Source organism: Corylus avellana, chromosome 1, assembly GCF_965113065.1.
Source record: "Corylus avellana chromosome 1, dhCorAvel1.hap1.2, whole genome shotgun sequence".
NCBI lineage: Eukaryota > Viridiplantae > Streptophyta > Magnoliopsida > Fagales > Betulaceae > Corylus > Corylus avellana.
Genome location: NC_142490.1, coordinates 25735499 through 25753620, shown reverse-complemented (window position 1 = coordinate 25753620; position 18122 = coordinate 25735499). Strand labels below are relative to the sequence as shown.

The 18122-nt window shown below is 39.7% G+C and overlaps 3 protein-coding genes and 1 pseudogene across 3 annotated transcripts; all 4 read left to right on the top strand.

The window, feature by feature from the left end:
* Positions 1 to 671: 671 nt before the first annotated feature.
* On the top strand, positions 672 to 5749 carry LOC148588183 (uncharacterized; annotated as a pseudogene).
* Positions 5750 to 11813: 6064 nt separating this feature from the next.
* LOC132169571 (uncharacterized) lies at positions 11814 to 12689 on the top strand. The gene has a single exon (XM_059580589.2). The coding sequence runs from the start codon at positions 11814 to 11816 to the stop codon at positions 12687 to 12689; it is 876 nt and encodes a 291-aa protein (XP_059436572.2).
* A 444-nt stretch (positions 12690 to 13133) lies between these two features.
* LOC132169570 (uncharacterized) lies at positions 13134 to 14320 on the top strand. The gene is made up of 2 exons (XM_088514578.1): positions 13134 to 13624; positions 13756 to 14320. The coding sequence occupies exons 1-2, from the start codon at positions 13134 to 13136 to the stop codon at positions 14318 to 14320; spliced, it is 1056 nt and encodes a 351-aa protein (XP_088370704.1).
* A 208-nt stretch (positions 14321 to 14528) lies between these two features.
* On the top strand, positions 14529 to 15667 carry LOC148588182 (uncharacterized). The gene is made up of 2 exons (XM_088514575.1): positions 14529 to 14685; positions 15177 to 15667. Exons 1-2 carry the CDS (start codon positions 14529 to 14531, stop codon positions 15665 to 15667), a joined length of 648 nt encoding a protein of 215 aa, XP_088370701.1.
* The last annotated feature ends 2455 nt before the right edge of the window (positions 15668 to 18122 follow it).

The following is an 18122-nucleotide window of genomic DNA, read 5'->3' as shown; positions in this document are numbered from 1 at the left end:
ATAATTTTTATGAATTTGTTACTACATAATTTTTTAATGATTTATTACTAAATATAATCGAGCTTTCATTAAAACAAATGTAGAAATATATTTTTCATTGTTAGGCTAGTGGGTGCTAAATACAATTAGAAAAAGGAAAAATGATTCAATGTGTTATAGTTAGTAATGGACAAAAGTTGATGGTTAATATGTTTCTACGCATTTGATGTAGTTAGCAATGGACAAAAGTTGAATGACAAAGAATAAATGGTCGGAGGAGTATGTGAGAGGGGGGTGGGGGTGGGGGTTAATGACTTTTTGGAGTTCGCATTTAACAACGGAACTCATCATGGGAAGATTTGTTGCCCGTGTACGAGGTGTGCCAATGGCACCTCGTGGGTACGGGGTGTGGTACATGCACATTTGATAAATTATGAAATTTGTCAAGGTTACACGTGTTTGTATGCTCATGGAGAACAACTTGGGGCTACTTCTAGTCATTAGGCTACTAACACCCCCTTTCATAGGGAGCCAATACATGGCGGTTCCAGTGGAATGCTTGACATGTTGCATGAGGTTTTTCCTATTGTAACGGATCCTAATATGAGTCAATGCCCTATATCTGAAATGGTGGGGAAGCTGAAGGAGTACATGAAGATCGACAAGGTACTAGTCAATGCCCTATATCCGAAATGGGTGGGGAAGCTGAAGGAGTACACGAAGATCGACAAGGTACTAGTCGGGGTACTGAAAAGTTTTATGAATTCCTCAATGATGCTAAGAAGCCACTATATGAAGGGTGCACAGAATATACTAAGTTTACAGCTATTGTAGACTTGTATAAGTTAAAGTGTATGTCTGGGTGGAGTAATAACTCATTTACACTGTTGCTTGAAAAGTTGAGTAAAATGCTTCCATCGGATGCATCGTTGCCCAATAACACATATCAGGTTAAAAAGTACATGAAGGAGTTGGGGCTTGGATATGAGAAGATTACGGTCTGTCTTAATGGTTGCATGTTGTTCTTGAAAGACAACGAGCATTTGGATAATTGTACAGTGTGTGGAAAATCGAAGTTGAAGGATATTATAAATGTGACTAAGTCATCTAAAAAATCGAAGAGAAAACCGAAAAAGATTTTGCAGTGGTTTCCTTTGAAATCAAGATTGCATAGGCTATTCATGTCATCAAAAACCGCTTAAGATATGAAGTGGCATGCAGAGAATCAAACGAATTATGGGGTGCTAAGGCATCCAGCCGATGCCTTAGCTTGGAAGGCATTTGATTCACAGTACCCCGATTTTGCTTCTGACTCACGCAATGTCAGACTTGGATTTGCATCAGATGGTTTTAATCCTTTTGGAAACATGAGTACAAGTTACAGTACGTGGCCGGTTATTTTGGTACCGTACAATTTACCTCATTGGATGTGCATGAAACAATCATCTTTAATGTTGTCGTTGATTATCCCAGGCCGAAAATCACCCTCTTTCAAAATAGATGTGTACCTAGAGCCTTTAATCTTAGAGTTGAAGGAATTGTGGGATGTTGGAGAACCAACTTATGATGTATCTTCTAATGAGATGTTTACGATGCGTGCTGCCTTGATGTGGACGATAAATGATTTTCCTGCGTATGGTGATTTGTCTGGGTTGAGGACAAAAGGACGGAACGCATGTCCTTGTTGTATGGGTAGTACAAAGTCTAAGTGGTTAAAATATGGGACCAAATTTTGCTATATGAGGCATAGACAATACTTGCCAATGGATCATAGGTGGAGAAAGAAAAGAACGTTGTTTGATGGTACCCAAGAATTGGATCATCCACCTCCTATGCAAACTGGCAATGAAATATGGAGACAAGTTCAAGGTGTTGATAGTGTCGTTGAGGCTATTAGGTAGGTCATGATGAGCAATCAATATGGAAGAAGCGAAGTATTTTCTTCACATTGCCTTATTGGAAAAATAATATCTTGCGCCACAATCTTGATGTAATGCACATAGAGAAAAATGTGGTCGACAATATTATTGGCACGTTGTTGAACATGAAGAACAAAACGAAGGATAACATAAAAGCATGTTTGGACTTAAAAGAATTGGGTTTAAGACCTGAACTTCACCCAATTCCTAAAGGTGCAAACAAAAGGTATTTGCCCGCAGCCTGTTTCACAATAACTAAGAAGGAGAAAACGAACTTCTTAAAAGTTATACAGAATGTAAAAATGCCTAATGGATATGCTTCAAACGTGTCACGTTGTATCAGAGTTGAAGAATGTAGTATTGTAGATTTGAAGAGTCATGATAGCCATATTCTAATGCAATAACTTATGCCAATTGCTTTGTGCGGATCCTTACCGAATAAGGTTGTGAAACCTTTAATTGAGTTGTCTGGTTGCCTTAAAGAGATTTGTTCCAAACCCCTACAATTGGCAGATTTGGATCGACTTGAGTCTCGAATCCCTTACATACTGTGCCAATTGAAAATGGTCTTCCCACCCGGATTTTTCACAGTGATGGTACACCTTCTCGTACATTTGGCTACTGAATGTAGGCTAGGTGGGCCCGTTCACTATCGGTGGATGTATGTCTTTGAAAGGTATGAAATTATTATCTTGCAAACTAATATTACTTTTTTCTTATTTGACATGATACTTATATACTTTATTTAATATAGGTGCTTACATAGATATAAGGGTTATGTATGCAATAAAGCGTCACTTGAAGGTTGTATTGTTGAAGGGTACATAGTAGAGGAATTATTGACGTTTTGTTCGCGCTATTTGGAATCATCGCGAACGGTATTCAATAGACCCATTAGAAACCATGACGATGCTAGAGGAGAGGTCAAGAGTTTCAATCTTGATGAAAAATCATTGGCTCAAGCACATCGATATATTCTCTTCAACTCTGATGATTTCATTCCATTTCGCATGTGAGTTTCATTTTTAATTTGTACACTTAGAAATTCATTACATTTTGAAAAAGTAATTGTAACATGAATTTGTGGTGCCACCCACAAATATAGGATGCACAAGGAAGAGCTAAAGACGAGAAATCGTAGGAATCGACGAATGGCAAATGAATTAGATAAGTTGCACAGAGATCAATTTTGTGAATGGTTCCGGGGCTATGTAAGTGTTATTTTTAAGTCAAATAACTAATATTACGAGATTACACACTTAATTGTTATACTAATCACAAATAACAATGTGCAAATATCAGGTTCAAAACATGGATGACTTTCGTAGAAATGAAATTGATGGTAAAATTGCATCTCATTCCTTAGGTCCTATAAAGGTGGCCCAAGAATTTAAGCGATATGTTGTGAATGGCGTGATGTTTCGCATTTAAGATTATGAAAAGGGCAAATCAACACAAAATAGTGGAGTTTGTGTATTTGAAGATGACACTATATACTACGGCCAACTAACATGCATCATTGAGGTTCAATATTATGATGGATCTCTATATGTACTATTCAAGTATGATTGGGCAAACATTGCTCTAGGCAGGGGTTACAAGATTGATGACTTTGGCTATAGCCTTGTGAATTTTTCGCATCTAATACACACTGGGGAACGGATTACTGATGATCCATTCATATTGTCTTCCCAAGTTTCTCAAGTATATTATGTAGCTGATGAAAGAATCCCGAATTGGGTTGTTGTTGTGAAGACAAAACCAAGAGATGTATTTGACGTTGGTGAAGGGCACGTGGATGACTATAATGATAATGAACCTTCCAACCTTAACATTGAGGGAGTACTTGAGGATGTCATTGATAATCTTGTATGTGATCGAAATGGCATAGAAGGAGTAACACTTGATACCCCTGAGGATTTGAGAGATGAAATTCATCATGATGAAAGTCAGGATGACTTAACATAGTCATCGTTATGTATTCACTTTTGAAATGTTCATTTGTCCATGCAAGTGTGTGGATGTGAGTGTTCATGTGATTGCTGATGATTTTTTGTGATTATTACATACTTTGGTGCTATTAGTCTGATATGATGTTGATTGGTGTAGGCATATGGCCCCGAACAAACAATTGAGGACTACCCGATCTGTGCAGCTTGTGGAGGCCCCTACACAACATGATTCCATAGGCGATTGACCTTCACTCCAAGGAGCTACTAGCAACAATGATTTAGGGGCTTTTCTCCCTAATGAGGATCCTGCGTAAACAATTCCCATGCATGGGGAGGTAGACACCGGCGGTATATGTAACATATTGTTGCATTTTTAAAATTAATTGAAATATATTTTTCAAATTCTTAACATTAATTTTATTTTCTACGCATTGCAGGCAACAAGAAAAGGCATGGTGTTACCTGCATGCCAGGCATATGGAATTTACCGGAGGATGAAAAAGTAATCATTGAATTTAATAACTTGGGTCAGCCAATTTGCAATCATGGCGGGAAGTTCAGTACCTTCGCTGGCACACTTGTTAGGAATAAGAACATTATGCCTATAGATGTTGTGAATTGGAAGAAAGTTCCTAATAGACACAAGGCGGATGCGTGGAACTTAATACAAGTATGAAAATTCCACTTATGTTGACATCTTCTATATATTTTGTAATAATTTTTAAAATTGCAACAATAACATCATTAATTTTTTTATTTGATTGTAGAAAAAGTTCTTCATAATAGAACGCCAAGCCCTGAAAATCAAAAAGTGGGTATTGGAAAACATGGGAAAGCAATTGCGGAGCTACCGGAATGAATTGAAGAGTAATCACTTTAGCAATTCATTAACTGCTGCAGACATAGTAGTGAGTGCTGACTCAACCAAAATTAACATCATGCAATTTGCTAATCTTGTAAACTACTAGAAAGATGGAAAAGTTCAGGTACCAAACTTATAAAAATAATTTATAAGCAACTATAGAATTATAAATGTTTGCCACTATTATATTGACAACGTAGGAGAAGGTGTAAGTTGCTAAGGTGAGCTGATAGAAGCAAAAAATCCACCACGCATCCGGGCAAAAAGCTTTGCTCGACACGCCAACAAAATAGTACTTAGTTTTTAGTTAGTAGTACAATTGAAGTTGTTGATTTTGCTTACAAACGTGATAAATTGAAATGTGTAGAGGAAATCTACTGGGGCTATACCAACCAGGCCCGTAGTCTTTGTTGACACACATAAGCATAATGATGGCATGCATGTGAACGAGGAGACAAGATGAAATGTTGTAAGTAATATTTAATACCACTAATTAACTAGTATTGTTTTAAATTTTATTTATTTCTTCACTAAGCTTCATGTGCTTACTACTGTATTTCATGGCTTCACTTGGTTACAGTCTCAAATTGAAAAAAACATAATGCAGGAGCCTCCAAACTCGCAAGAGGGTACCCAAGTAGGCAGCATGATGTACCATCATAATGATGCCTACTCAAAATCTTTGGGTAAGGAACGTCATGGTTCCGTTCGTGGGTTTGGTCTAGGGATTACCCTTCATCCCTTCCGGGTCATGGTAGTTCATAATCTATTGCCGGTGCTTCTACACCAGAAGATGCACAAGATCTTGCGGCACTAAGGTTAGAGGTAGCAGAGTTGAGGTGACAACGAGAGGTTAAATTATAATCCATCTATTTCCTAAATTATGTTATGTTGTATTACATTCATTTGGTTTCGTCAACTATGTTCTAATTGTTTATTGTATACAGGAAGATGCACAAGAAAGAGCAGCATTGAGGGCAGAGATAGCAGAGATAGCAGAGTTAAGACCCCTACTTGAAAACTTTAGGCAACGATGAAAGATCTTACTCATTCCGCTTCACCAAATGATGCAAAATGTAGTAGATTGTAGAAGTTTTTATATTTACGTTGGACATGACTTGGAGGCTAACAATATTATGGTTTTGGTTTTTGTTTTATAACTAGGAGGCTAATAATATTATGGTTTTGGTTTTTGTTTTATAACTAGATATTGTATTGGGTTTTTCAATTAGGGATATATGAATTTGGTTAATGTAATTTTCAATGGAATGTGATTAATGGAATTTAAGATAATATTTCAAATTTTTAATGCCTCATAGTATCATATATCATATGACTTATATGATTATCTATGATAAGTATGATCATTATGACTCATAGTTATCCAAATTCTTAAGTATGATCATATGAATCTCATATGACCATATGTTATATGATTTATATAATTACTATATGATATGAATATAATCATTACATCTTAGTATTATCACTAGTTACATATGAATCATTAGATAATGCTGTCCAAGATCAAAGACCATATGATCAATATTAGTCATAATGATCATAATTCCTAAATATGATAATATGATCTAACAATTATCATATATATAATAATATGATTAATTTCTAAGTATGATAATATGATCTAATGATTATCATATAATAATATGATAATTTTGAGTCATAATGATCATAATTCCTAAGTATGTGATGACATGATCTAAGTATTAGCATATGATCTCTAACAATTTGTACAATCTTCGATTTTATATAACATGAAGCATTAATATTATTCACTTTTATTATTTAATATTCATATTTAATGATTATTGTGATGTTATTAAATTGCACATATTTATTCAATTACCCTTGAAAAATAAGAATTTTATTATTTAATATTCATATTTAATGATTATTGTGATGTTATTAAATTGCACATATTACTCAATTACCCTTGAAATATAAGGATATTTTTATAATAACAGGTTAAAATAGACATTTACCTAAATTTTTGGCGCTAGCCGCCGAAATGGGTGAATTAAACCCTTCTCAAAATTCCCCCAATTTTCGCAAATCCACCCCCTCATCTCCTTCATTCATAGCAGCGGTTCTCTCCAGATTCCCATACCCTGCAGAGTGCAGACTATTTTGTAGTTTTTGTACTGAATCTTTCTTCTATTCTTGGGTGAAATCAATAGCATATCCCTCCTACCCCCCTCTTCCGCTCGCTCTCTCTCTCTGCGAAATCTCTACCCTAGTTGCATAGGAAAAAGTGGGGAACCTTGCAGCTAGAAAAAATCTGGAAAAAGTGGGGGGTTTTGATCCTTCAGTTGCCGAAAGCCGGCAAACAGAGCCTATTTTCTTCCATCTATTCTTTCCTTTCCTTTCTTTTATTTTTATTTTTTATTTTTTATGAATTATTCCAGTCTTTTTTTATTTTGATTTATTGGTTTTGTATTGTAGGGTTGCCGAACCAACAGATTGTTGATTACACGAGGATCAAGTTTGTGATTGTCGGAGATGGTGGAACCGGTAAGTTTGCTTTGATGTACTGGGTTTCTCCTTCAAGATATGTTTGGTTACCGGGAAAATATGGGATACGGGACAAACAAATTATTTTTTTTCTTAGCTGTCATGATAGGTCTGTTATTTATTTATTGTTTTTAACTAATTCAACTAATAGTTCAGCTGTTAACGAAATTTATTGCCTGGAGATGGAAAAAGAACCTTGACGTTGGGAGCAAAATCTGATTCTCTTAAAAATAAACCTTCATTGATTTGGTAATTTCTCTTTGATATATATATATATATATATATATATATATATATATATATATATATATATTTTTTTTTTTTCCTTTGTAATTTCTCTTTGATGTCTTTGGTGGATATTCAAACTTTATGGGAAGTTCATGCAAGAGTTGCTGGGAAAGGAAAATTCCCAAAGACTAGGGAGAATTTGGTGCTCTATTCCTTATGGAACCTACCTGCAAGTATACTTTGTTGATGGAAGTTACTGCAAGTTTCTGACCTTGCCTGCAACTTACTTTGTTGATGAAAGTTTGGTTTTCTCTAGTCTTTTGTAAGGGCTTGGTTTAGCATGTTTCTGGGTTGCTGTTGGTGTTTTGCAGTTTGTTTGTTTGTTTGTTTTTTTTTTTTTTTTTTTTTAGTGTGGTTCTGGTTTTTGGCCTTTGCGGAGGCTGTTTTCAGCCTGCTTTGCCAGGTTTGTTTTAGGTGTTGATGTGTAATTGGTTCTTGTTTTGACCTATAAAGTTGCTTATTCATCAAATATATATATATATATATATATTTTGGGTGATTCATCAGGTGGAGTTTTGGATCTGTTTGTTGCTGACCCTTTTTGGCTACATTCCTGGGATTATTTATGCTGTCTATGCCATCATCAAGTGAAGTTAAATTTTTGTAAGCAACCCCCCACATGGATCTCTCTCCTTATCTCTCCCTCACTCGAGAATGAAAATATTGCTAAAGACTTTGTTATTTTCAAGTAGTTTCCTTTTATTTTCCTAATATCTTCTCGGATATTGCCTTAAATTCATATATAGATTTGCCTCCCTTTAAATACCCACTAAGTTGTATTATATACAGATCCAAACCATTTTATTTATTTATTTATCTTTGATCATAAAAATTTGGTTGCAGGGTTTGCCTTTTTGTTCTTTGGTTGCTTTCTAACTCCATCTATGCATGTAAATATGTACTACAAGTATGGAGGTACTCTAAAATGCACTTGTGATGCAAGTTTGTTTGTCTTTGTCCATGGATCTTGGTTTGTAGGGGGGCTAACTAAACTATATATATATATATATATATATAGTTTTGCAAGGTTTTGTATAGTTTGAAGCTCAGATCCGCCTGTACATGCTCCTCTCCCACCCACACGATATACTAATGGCTTCATTATCAAGGTGCACTTGGGCTTTGCCTTTGGCTTCATTCCTTTTTCCTCTCTTCTTTTTGAAGCTACTAATATCATTAATTATCTGCAGCATTTGCTCTCTCTCTCTCTCTCTCTCTCTATATATATATATATATATATATCTTGAAGAATTCCTTTCTCAGTATCTTTATTAATTATCTGGTGTTTGATGCATGTTGAGATTGATCAGGTAATGAGCTGACAAAAAAAAATTGCTGAGAGATTGTGGTAGCATCTAGATGAACAAATTATTTGTAAAGCTTATATGTCATTCAATGTACATGGTTTAGTATGAGCTGACTCATGGTATGTTGTAGTTAGGGCGGTTAAGAGAGCAAGCCGCTCGCTCGCGTAAGCTCGGCTCGTGCTTGACTTGAATATTAAATGAAGCGTTTCATGAACACGAATCCTGGCTTGAATATTAAATGAAGCTAGCTTGGCTCGACTCGACTAAGCTCGTGAACAGCTCGTTAAAGCTCGAATTGGAAGTTATTCACATAATTCCTCATATTAATATTAAAAATTGATGATTTTTTTTTCTTGTTTTTTTTTTTTTTTTTTTTTTCTTTCTAATAGCATCCTTTTATTATAAAATGATGCATATTATCTCTCTTTGAAACAAAGTGCCTTACTGTATTGACTTGGACTCCATACTCTGTTAGCCAGACTAAGCAAATGTTCATATGTAAGTTGGCTTCTTAAGCCATTTATGAGTACTTGAAGTTTAAATTTATAATAAAAGAATAAATTAATAAATTAAATTAAATACAAGAGCCAGCTCGTGAATTGGCTCGGCTCGGCTTGACTTATTATGAGCTTGAGCTCGATTTTTTGGCTCGAGCTCAAGCTCGAGTAAAATTTAAACAAGCCGAGCCCAAACAAGGGAAGCTCGCTCAAGCTCGGCTTGTTTACACCCCTAATTGCAGTGATAGTGGGGAGCATTTTCTTCACAGCAGACTAAAGAAAGCTGTGGTTATCAATTTGAATGAAAATGATGTAAGCCTTATTACTCTTTTCCTCTTTATCTTAATATTTGTTTTGACCTTATATTCTAGAAATCAATGCCCAAATATGATTTTGAAAGCTGACCAACTTTGGAGTAATTTAAGTGCTCTCATGTTTTTACATTTATCTGATTAGTGGTGAAATACTTTGAGATCATATCCAAACCCTTGTCAGAAGCCCTTTGTTTAATAATTTATGCGGTTACCATTATGTCAAATTTTAATTGTCAATTTATCCCAAAACATACAGGCTTTGCAAGTTGGACAAAGGCAAATCTAGCTCAATTCCACTGCCAACAACTCAGGCCTCAATGATGCCATTTCCTGAAATACAATACCCTCAGCCCGCTTCACCTATAAAACTATTGGGTCATGCTGGATGGTTGCTGCTAGTGAGACAACAAGTGTATAACAAGGTTTTTTTGCAGTCATATGTTTTTTTTTTTAATAGTAAGCTGCAGTTTGGGATGTTGCTGGTTGCTTGGTTTGCTATGTGATGGTTTAGCTGATGTAGTTTGTTACTTTACTGGTTGTAATCTGTATAGTGGTAGTGTTCAGGATTGTTGTTTTCTTGAAGTTTTTGGCTAAGTAGCTAGCGTGCATTGTATTAATTAACTTTTTTAAATGAAAGAGTTACTCATTAATAAAAGAACGACTTTGAAAGGTGAAAAGCTTTATGCTTTATCATTCATTTTTATGTTGGTTTATCTTTGTTCATTGAGCAAGCAACAGTGAGAAAGAGTACAGATGAAAAAAAAAAATAACAATTAAATAAATGCAAAACGCCTAGAAAAATTTCAACATCTTAATTCACCGGAAACACAGCCGGCAAAGCTTCAAATTAGGTGAGTTTCAGATTTTTACCGGCAAAGCTTGAATCACAGACAACGCTGGCAAAAATCACAGACAACATCGGTAAAAATCAGAGACAATGCCAGAACAGAAATTCAGAGGGCTCCGGCATCGACAGAGAACGTCGACACTGCTACTTTACCCAAGGACGCCGGTGCATCCTCATCTGCCGGCATCAACAGAGGATGCCGGCGCATCCTCATCTGCCGGCGTCGACAGAGGATGCCGGCGCATCCATCTCTACCGGCATCAACCGATAACGCCGGCACAACTTCATTCTCTTCACCAGGGGTCGCCCAAAACGCCAGAAAACAGCAATGCCCACACTGTTTAAGCCAGCTTTAGCACCAAACGCCGGGAATACAATTCCCGGCATTTGTTTTCTCTTCCACGGCGTTTTTTAGGCGTCGGGAGAACTATTTTTTTTTGTAGTGTAGATAATTTCAAAGAACTTGGGTGCCTCTTCTTAAGCCAATTCTTGGCGACCCGAAAAAGGAAGAAGCACCTAACTTGCTTATTATCCCTTTTTAAGGGAAAGGAAGAGAGCCTGAAAGATTTCATGCTTAGGTTTAATAGAGAGAAGCTGTTGGTGGAGAGCCCAAATGACCAAACGGTACTATCCGCATTATGGCACGGAGTCAGGCCGAATGAGCCTTTGATGGCCGAGATAGCAAAGAGTTCGACAGAATTAACTCTTCGCAAGTTCATCAATAAGACAAAGGAGTACATCAATCAGAAGGAAATGATTGGGGCTCTAATGAAGGGTCAGGAGGAGGAAGACCGAGCGAAGGATAACAGCAAGAAGGAACTACGCGCAACTTCCACTCTAAAAGAGGGGAAACTCAAAAGAAAATGGGTAAGAAGGCCGTACCATCCTTCCTGAAGATAGAACCCCGGCGACACGAAAACCGAAAGTTCACTCCCTTGAATGCCGGCGTCAATGAGGTGTTTATGGAGATTAGAAGGGACCCAGCTTTCAAGTGGCCGAATAAGTTGAGGGGTGATCCAAGGAAGCGAGATCGAACGAAGTTCTGTGAGTATCATAATGATCATGGACATTTGACGAAAGATTGTGTAACCCTGCGATAGGAAATCGAAACCTTCATCAGAAATGGAAGGCTTGTGAGATTCCTTGCAGGAGAGAGGAATCGAGACGCGGTTCACCCACAACCCCTCTTGTTGGATGGGAACTGAGACGCAGAGGGACGAGAACCGAGACGTGATCAGGACAATGATCCGAGAGAGGATCCGAGAGCGCCTCAGGACCATGGAGTAGTAGGTGAAATCCACACTATCTATGGAGGGATGGCTAGTGGTGGACAGTCCAATTCGGCCAGAAAGGCTTACGCGAGGGAAACACAAACTGAAGAGGTCTTTTCGTTGCGAAGACCTTCTAAGGTTGCAAGGAAAGACTCAATGGTCCTTTCTTTTTCTGAAGAAGATGCCAGGGGGGTAATGCAGCCACACGATGTTCCACTAGTAGTAATAGTGACGATGGCCAACCATAAGATCCATCGAATTTTGGTGGATAATGGAAGCTCGGCTGATGTCCTGTATTGGCCGATTTTTAAGCAAATGGGTATTGATCGTGATAGGATCAAACCATTTGGCTCTCCCCTGGTCGGACTTTCAGGGGAGCAAGTCCAACCAATTTGTTTTATTTCTCTCCCTGTAACAGTAGGGACGGCACCCAAGCAGAAAACTGTGATGGTAGATTTCTTGGTCGTCGATCGACCTGGTGCCTACAATGCCATCATAGGTCGTCCTGACTTGAATAAGTTGAAGGCCGTAACTTCAACTTACCACTTGATGATGAAGTTCCCAATAGAAGAGGGAGTTAGAGAAGTGAAGGGAGATCAGACTCAAGCGAGAAGATGTTACAATACATCCCTCAAGAACGCCTCGGACTCGACTCCTATTGTAATTGGTGCAGTGGGTGGTAAAGGCAAGAATGAGCCAAAGGGTGAGCCAGCTGAGCCACTGGAAGATGTGGTAGTTGGTGAAGGCAGAATTTTGAAGATCGGGACGCAGCTCGGTCCCAGGATCCGAGAAGGTCTTGTCAACTTCCTTCGACAGAACTTGGAAGTTTTCGCATGGACTCATGATGATATGCTAGGAATCAGTCCTGAAGATATTCTCCACCAACTCATTGTGGATCTGAGTGTGAAGCCGGTAAAGTAAAAAAGAAGGAAGTTCGCTCCTGAGTGGAATATGGCTATAGCTGAAGAAGTGGAAAAGCTGCTCAGAGCTCGGTTCATTGAGGAAGTCTATTATCCCGATTGGTTAGCCAATGTAGTATTGGTCAAAAAATCCAATGGGAAGTGGAGGATGTGCGTAGACTTCACTGACCTCAATAAAGCTTGTCCAATAGACTGCTTTCCATTACCCCGCATTGATGCGTTGGTTGACTCGACAGCTGGGTATGGCTTACTCAGCTTCATGGACGCTTTCTCTAGCTATAACCAGATCTACATGCATCCAGAAGATCGTGAGAAAACTGCATTCATAACTGACCGAGGTCTGTACTATTACAAACTTAGCCTTTCGGCTTGAAAAATGTAGGGCAACATACCAAAGGCTGGTCAACAAAATGTTTTGAGACCATATCGGACTAAATATGGAAGTATGCTGGTCAAAAGTGTGCTGCCGCAAAACCATGCCCTTGACTTACAAGAGACGTTCGCAACCTTGAAGAGGTATGGAATGAAGTTGAATCCTTCAAAATGTGCATTCAGAGTCTCATCGGGAAAATTCCTCGATTATATGGTGTTGAGCCGAGGAATAGAAGCCAACCTCGAGAAGATACAAGTTGTTCTAGACATGCAGTCTTTCAAGAATCTAAAGCAGCTCCAGCGGTTGATGGGAAGAATTGCGGCACTAAATCGGTTCATCTCACGATCAACCGATAAGTGTATTGCATTTTTTCAGATCTTGAGAAAGGCTTTTGAATGGACTGATGAATGTGAAGAAGCCTTCGAACAGCTAAAGAAGTATCTGATGAGTCCACTTTTGCTAAGCCAGACAATATCTGGAGTAGTGTTGTATCTGTACTTAGCTGTATCTCCGACAACTGTCAGTGCAACATTAATCCGAGAAGAAGGAATTCAATGGCCTGTGTACTTCATTAGCAGAGCTTTAAGGGGAGCCGAAGAAAGAAACTGGCTTTCGTTTTGATGGAGAAACTGGCTTTCGCTTTGATCATAGCATCCAGAAAGCTCTGACCCTACTTTCAAGCTCATACTATAAGGGTTTTGACTGAGTACCCATTGAAGAAAGTGTTAAGGAGGCTAGATCTGTCGGGAAGATTAGCTAACTGGGCAATTGAGCTGGGAGAGTTTGACATTGAGTCTCTCTCTCGAAATTTCCTCAAAGGTCAAGCGTTGGCTGATTTTCTGGCAGAGTTCACTAATTTGCCTGATGTCACTGGCTGGCCAAGTGATGAGACGTGGGTAATTTATGTAGATGGGTCATCTACGAAGAAGCATGGTGGAGCTAGAATAGTGATGATTACTCCTGATGAGGAAGAGTTGTGCAGTTCTTTGAAGTTAAAATTCAAAACTACAAATAACAAGGCTGAATATGAAGCAGTTCTGGCAGGACTCGGTTTAGCTTGTGAAATGGGAGCCAAATTCGTGGAGGTACGAAGTGAGTCCCAAGTCATCGCTAGACATATTCGCGGTGAATTTGAAACCAAGGGAGAAAAGATGAAGTTATACTTATCTAAGGTGCAGGAGATGCAGAGTTTGTTCAAGAAGTTCTGCATTGTGAAAATCCCCAGGCCAGAGAATGAAAGAGCAGACAGACTGGCTTGAACAGCTTCGACAGTAGATGGGGAGACTGAAGATGAAACACCAATCCAAATTCTTCCACAGTCATCCATTACCGAGACGGTGTCGGTCTCGACAGCCGAGACCATACCCGATTGGCAATTAGAAATCGTGGAATACCTAGAAAAAGGGAGTCCTTCCTTCAGATCGAAAGTTAGCTACTCGGTTGAGGATAAGAGCTATGAGGTTTACAATGGTAAATGGAACTCTTTACAAAAGGGGTTTCATGTTACCACTCCTCAAATGTGTTTCAAGAGTGGAAGGGAATTATATCCTCGGAGAGATCCATGAAGGGGTCTGTGGAAACCATTCTAGAGCTAGAATAATGGCACACAAAACTGTCCGAGCAGGTTTCTATTAGCCCAACATGAGTCGAGACTCGGCAGAATTAGTCAGAGATTGTGACAAGTGCCAGCGATTCGCTAATGTTACTCACCAATCCCCTGAAGACCTGAGTGCAATCTCTTCACCTTGGCCCTTCTCACAATGGGGGATATACATAGTGGGACCATTGCCTCGTGGCAAGGGGGGTGTACGGTTTGCAGTTGTCGTTGTGGATTATTTCACCAAATGAGTAGAGGTTGAAGCTTTATTGAATATCACAGCCAATGCGATAGAACGGTTTTATGGAAGAACATCATATGCCAGTACGACATTCCCCATGCATTCGTTACGGATAACGGCAAGCAATTCGACTGTGACTCATTCCGAATCTGGTGTACCAAACTCCGTGTAAGGAATTACTACTCATCTCCGAGGCACCCTCAGGTGAACGGGTAAGTAGAGGCCACCAACAAAACAATCTTCAAAATCTTGAAGAAAAAACTTGATGATCGCAAAGGAGAGTGGGCAGAAGACCTTCGAGAAGTTTTGAGGGCATACTGGACAAACAAAAGAACTCCAACCGAGGAGACACCATATGCCTTGGCATTCAGAACTGAGGCGGTCATCCCAGCCGAGGTAGGCTCAGGCAGCTATCGTGTAGAGACCTTCCAGCCCGAGACCAGTAACGAGGGCTTACAGCTACACCTGGACTTGCTACAAGAGAAACGGGATCAAGCCCAAGTGACTATGTCAGCACACCAGGCAAGAGTAGCTCGGTATTTCAATAGAAAGGTCAAGCCTCGGAGCTTCAAAGTTGGAGATATGATCCAACGTAGAGTCACGCTAGCGACCAAGGACCTAGCTGAGGGAAAGCTGGCTCCTAACTTGGAAGGACCCTACAGGGTGATTGAGTGCAAAAGGGAAGGAGCGTACCACTTGGAAGATTCTAAAGGTAAGGCTCTTCCGAGGCCATGGAATGCTAAACACCTTAAAAAGTACTATGTCTAAGATGCTGTAATATATGATTTCTTTTTCTTTTCATTATTTTCATTCCAATGAATAAAGTATCTCGGAGTTAAGCAGCATTTAAAGTTCATGAGTACAACTGAAGAAGCTTTGTTAACAAAAATATAAGTCTCGGAAAGTACAGCTGAAGAGGCTTTTCCGAGTCCTAAAGAGACGTAGCTGAAAAAGCTCTCTGTAAGCTTAACATAACCCATAGTTCAAAAACCTAAGAGATTTCCCGACACCCAACTCGGAGAAACATAACTATGGTTAAATCTAAGTAAAATCTAAAGCCTAAAAGCTTTCCCGAAACCAAACTCGGAGAAACATAATTATGGTTCCTTTTAACTGCTTTAACCTAAAAGCAAACATCAAAGGGTGTTATGAGTTGAAACTATCTTAAAAAATAACCAAAGTGTTATTTTTTCGAGACCTGATGTTAGACTTACGATGTTTTTCAAACAGTTAAACACAAAAAAATATACAAAAACTCATTTCATTAAGAGAATTGAGATATATACAAAAAATCCTTTAAGGATTATACATTGTCCCTCTTTGGGGTCAAAAGCAGGAACAGCATCAGGGACCTCGACAGATGTAGACTCAGCAATGTCGGCCTCTGCAGATTCTACATTACCAGGGACAGCCTCGGTACCTTGGCACTGTTGATCCGTGAAAGGATCATAGAAAAATTCTTTTATGCCTGCTGCATCGGGCATTTCTTCTTGGCCAAGGTTAACCAACTGTGCCATAGCTGCATCTGAATAAGGGATGTCTTCAATCTTCACCTTGTCAAGATCAATTGAGAGTGTCGGATCCTTAGCCCAAGCTTGGAAGGTTACGAAGCCTAGAATAGCACATCAGCCCAGGCAGAGTTTCGAGTCCATGAGGCGAAGGACAACTGGCGCAGATAATTGGCAGCTTGGGTCTTGGCTTCCTTCAGTTGAGCCCTCACCTGGACATGCTAGTCCTTGAAGAATTTAAGTTTCTCCTCGGTGACAACCTTGGCTTCAGTCGCCTTCATTACTAAGGCTTTTTGATCTGTGACCTCAGCCTAGGCCAATTTCAGCTGATTTGAGACCCCCGCATGCGTTTCCTCCAGTTGGCTTAGATCCTCCCTAATGATGGAGTTGTCCTCCTGAAGTCGGTTCACTTCAGCTCGGAGACCTTCAATCTCAGTCGACAGCTCATTGGCCTAAAATTCAGCTCTTACCCTAGCCGCAGCAGTCTCGGAGGCCTCAACTTGCATCATAGATTGTTGTCGACCCAAGGGCAGTAGCTCCACATCTTGCCTAGCCACAGTTTCTTTCAACTTGGCTTTCTCGTCTTCCAGGTCAGCAACCTTGTCTTTGAGATTGTTTGTCTCGTAGCTGAGTCTGTGGCCACCTTTCGGAAGTAGCAGTACAAGACCAATGACTTCATGATGCTCTGTAACAAAATATGATCAGTATATATATATATATAACAGAAAAAAGGAGAAAGGTAATATACTCACAAAAAGTTGGAAGAAAATCATTTGCTCAGTCATGCTTTGAGTAGATGTGTCACATTCCATTGTTAGGCTCTTGTGGGGAATTAAATCCACCAAGGCTTGGAAAGGGTTGCCCTTCAAATTACCACTGAACTTAGCAAGGGGCCCGCCAACAGTCAAATCCACCCCTTGAGGCCTTATTAGAAAATCGGAAGAAGACGAGGCCTCGGCAGCAGAAGCCTTCTCGGCACAGGATGGTGTGGGCATCTTAGCCTTTCCAGGTTTCGAAGCCTGAGCTATGGGCTCATCCTCAGCAATAGGAGATAGAGGCCGAGGCCTTAGACCTTCCTCCGTCGCTGTAGAATACCACTCGGCCTTTTCACGCACCATCCCTACAGAGCTCTCCGAGTGTTCCTCTAGCTCTATCTCATCCAAGATGTGTTGGATGTTTGAGCCCAAGGGTTGAAATGACGCGGACTCGATGGGGATTGTGGTCCTAGCAACAGCACCAACCGAGACTAACGGAGTAGCATTCAACGGCCGCGCCGAGATGGGCTTATTTGCGAGGATAGCCTCGACTCCTACCGCAGGTTTCACCACGGGCTTAGGACCAGTCCTCCTCCTAGCGGCCAAGAAGATGGAAACTGATCCTGCACTTTTGCCTCCGCCGCCTTCACTAGTCTCCTCTTTTTTAGTTGAGGAGCCTCGGGCTCCTCAGGCTCATCTACCAACTTCAAAACCCTGGCTACTCGAGGAGGAGGAGTTCTGGGTTTTTGGCCTTGGCATCCATCTTTAGAGGCCCCAAGGTTCGAAGTTGTGGAGCCGCAGGTTGGTCAGGTCCCCACTTATTTTTAAAGGCCCACCCGTATGAAGTGGAAAATTCTTCTGTTTTGGCAACTCCACCACCTTACTCTTGCCTTTATCAAGTATGGGTTTTAGGGGGGTAGCCCCTTGAGTATTTGCCGCTAGAGGATCTCAGCTGACAAG

What these genes read in the sequence shown, in the direction of transcription:
- LOC132169571 (XM_059580589.2), top strand. Translation starts at nt 11,814, where the DNA reads ATGGCTAGTGGTGGACAGTCCAATTCGGCCAGAAAGGCTTACGCGAGG.
- LOC132169570 (XM_088514578.1), top strand. Translation starts at nt 13,134, where the DNA reads ATGCTGGTCAAAAGTGTGCTGCCGCAAAACCATGCCCTTGACTTACAA. An exon ending in GAAGGAATTCAATGGCCTGT is followed by an intron (nt 13,625 to 13,755) that starts GTACTTCATTAG and finishes TCATACTATAAG; the next exon opens with GGTTTTGACTGAGTACCCAT.
- LOC148588182 (XM_088514575.1), top strand. Translation starts at nt 14,529, where the DNA reads ATGGTAAATGGAACTCTTTACAAAAGGGGTTTCATGTTACCACTCCTC. An exon ending in ACACAAAACTGTCCGAGCAG is followed by an intron (nt 14,686 to 15,176) that starts GTTTCTATTAGC and finishes ATGATCGCAAAG; the next exon opens with GAGAGTGGGCAGAAGACCTT.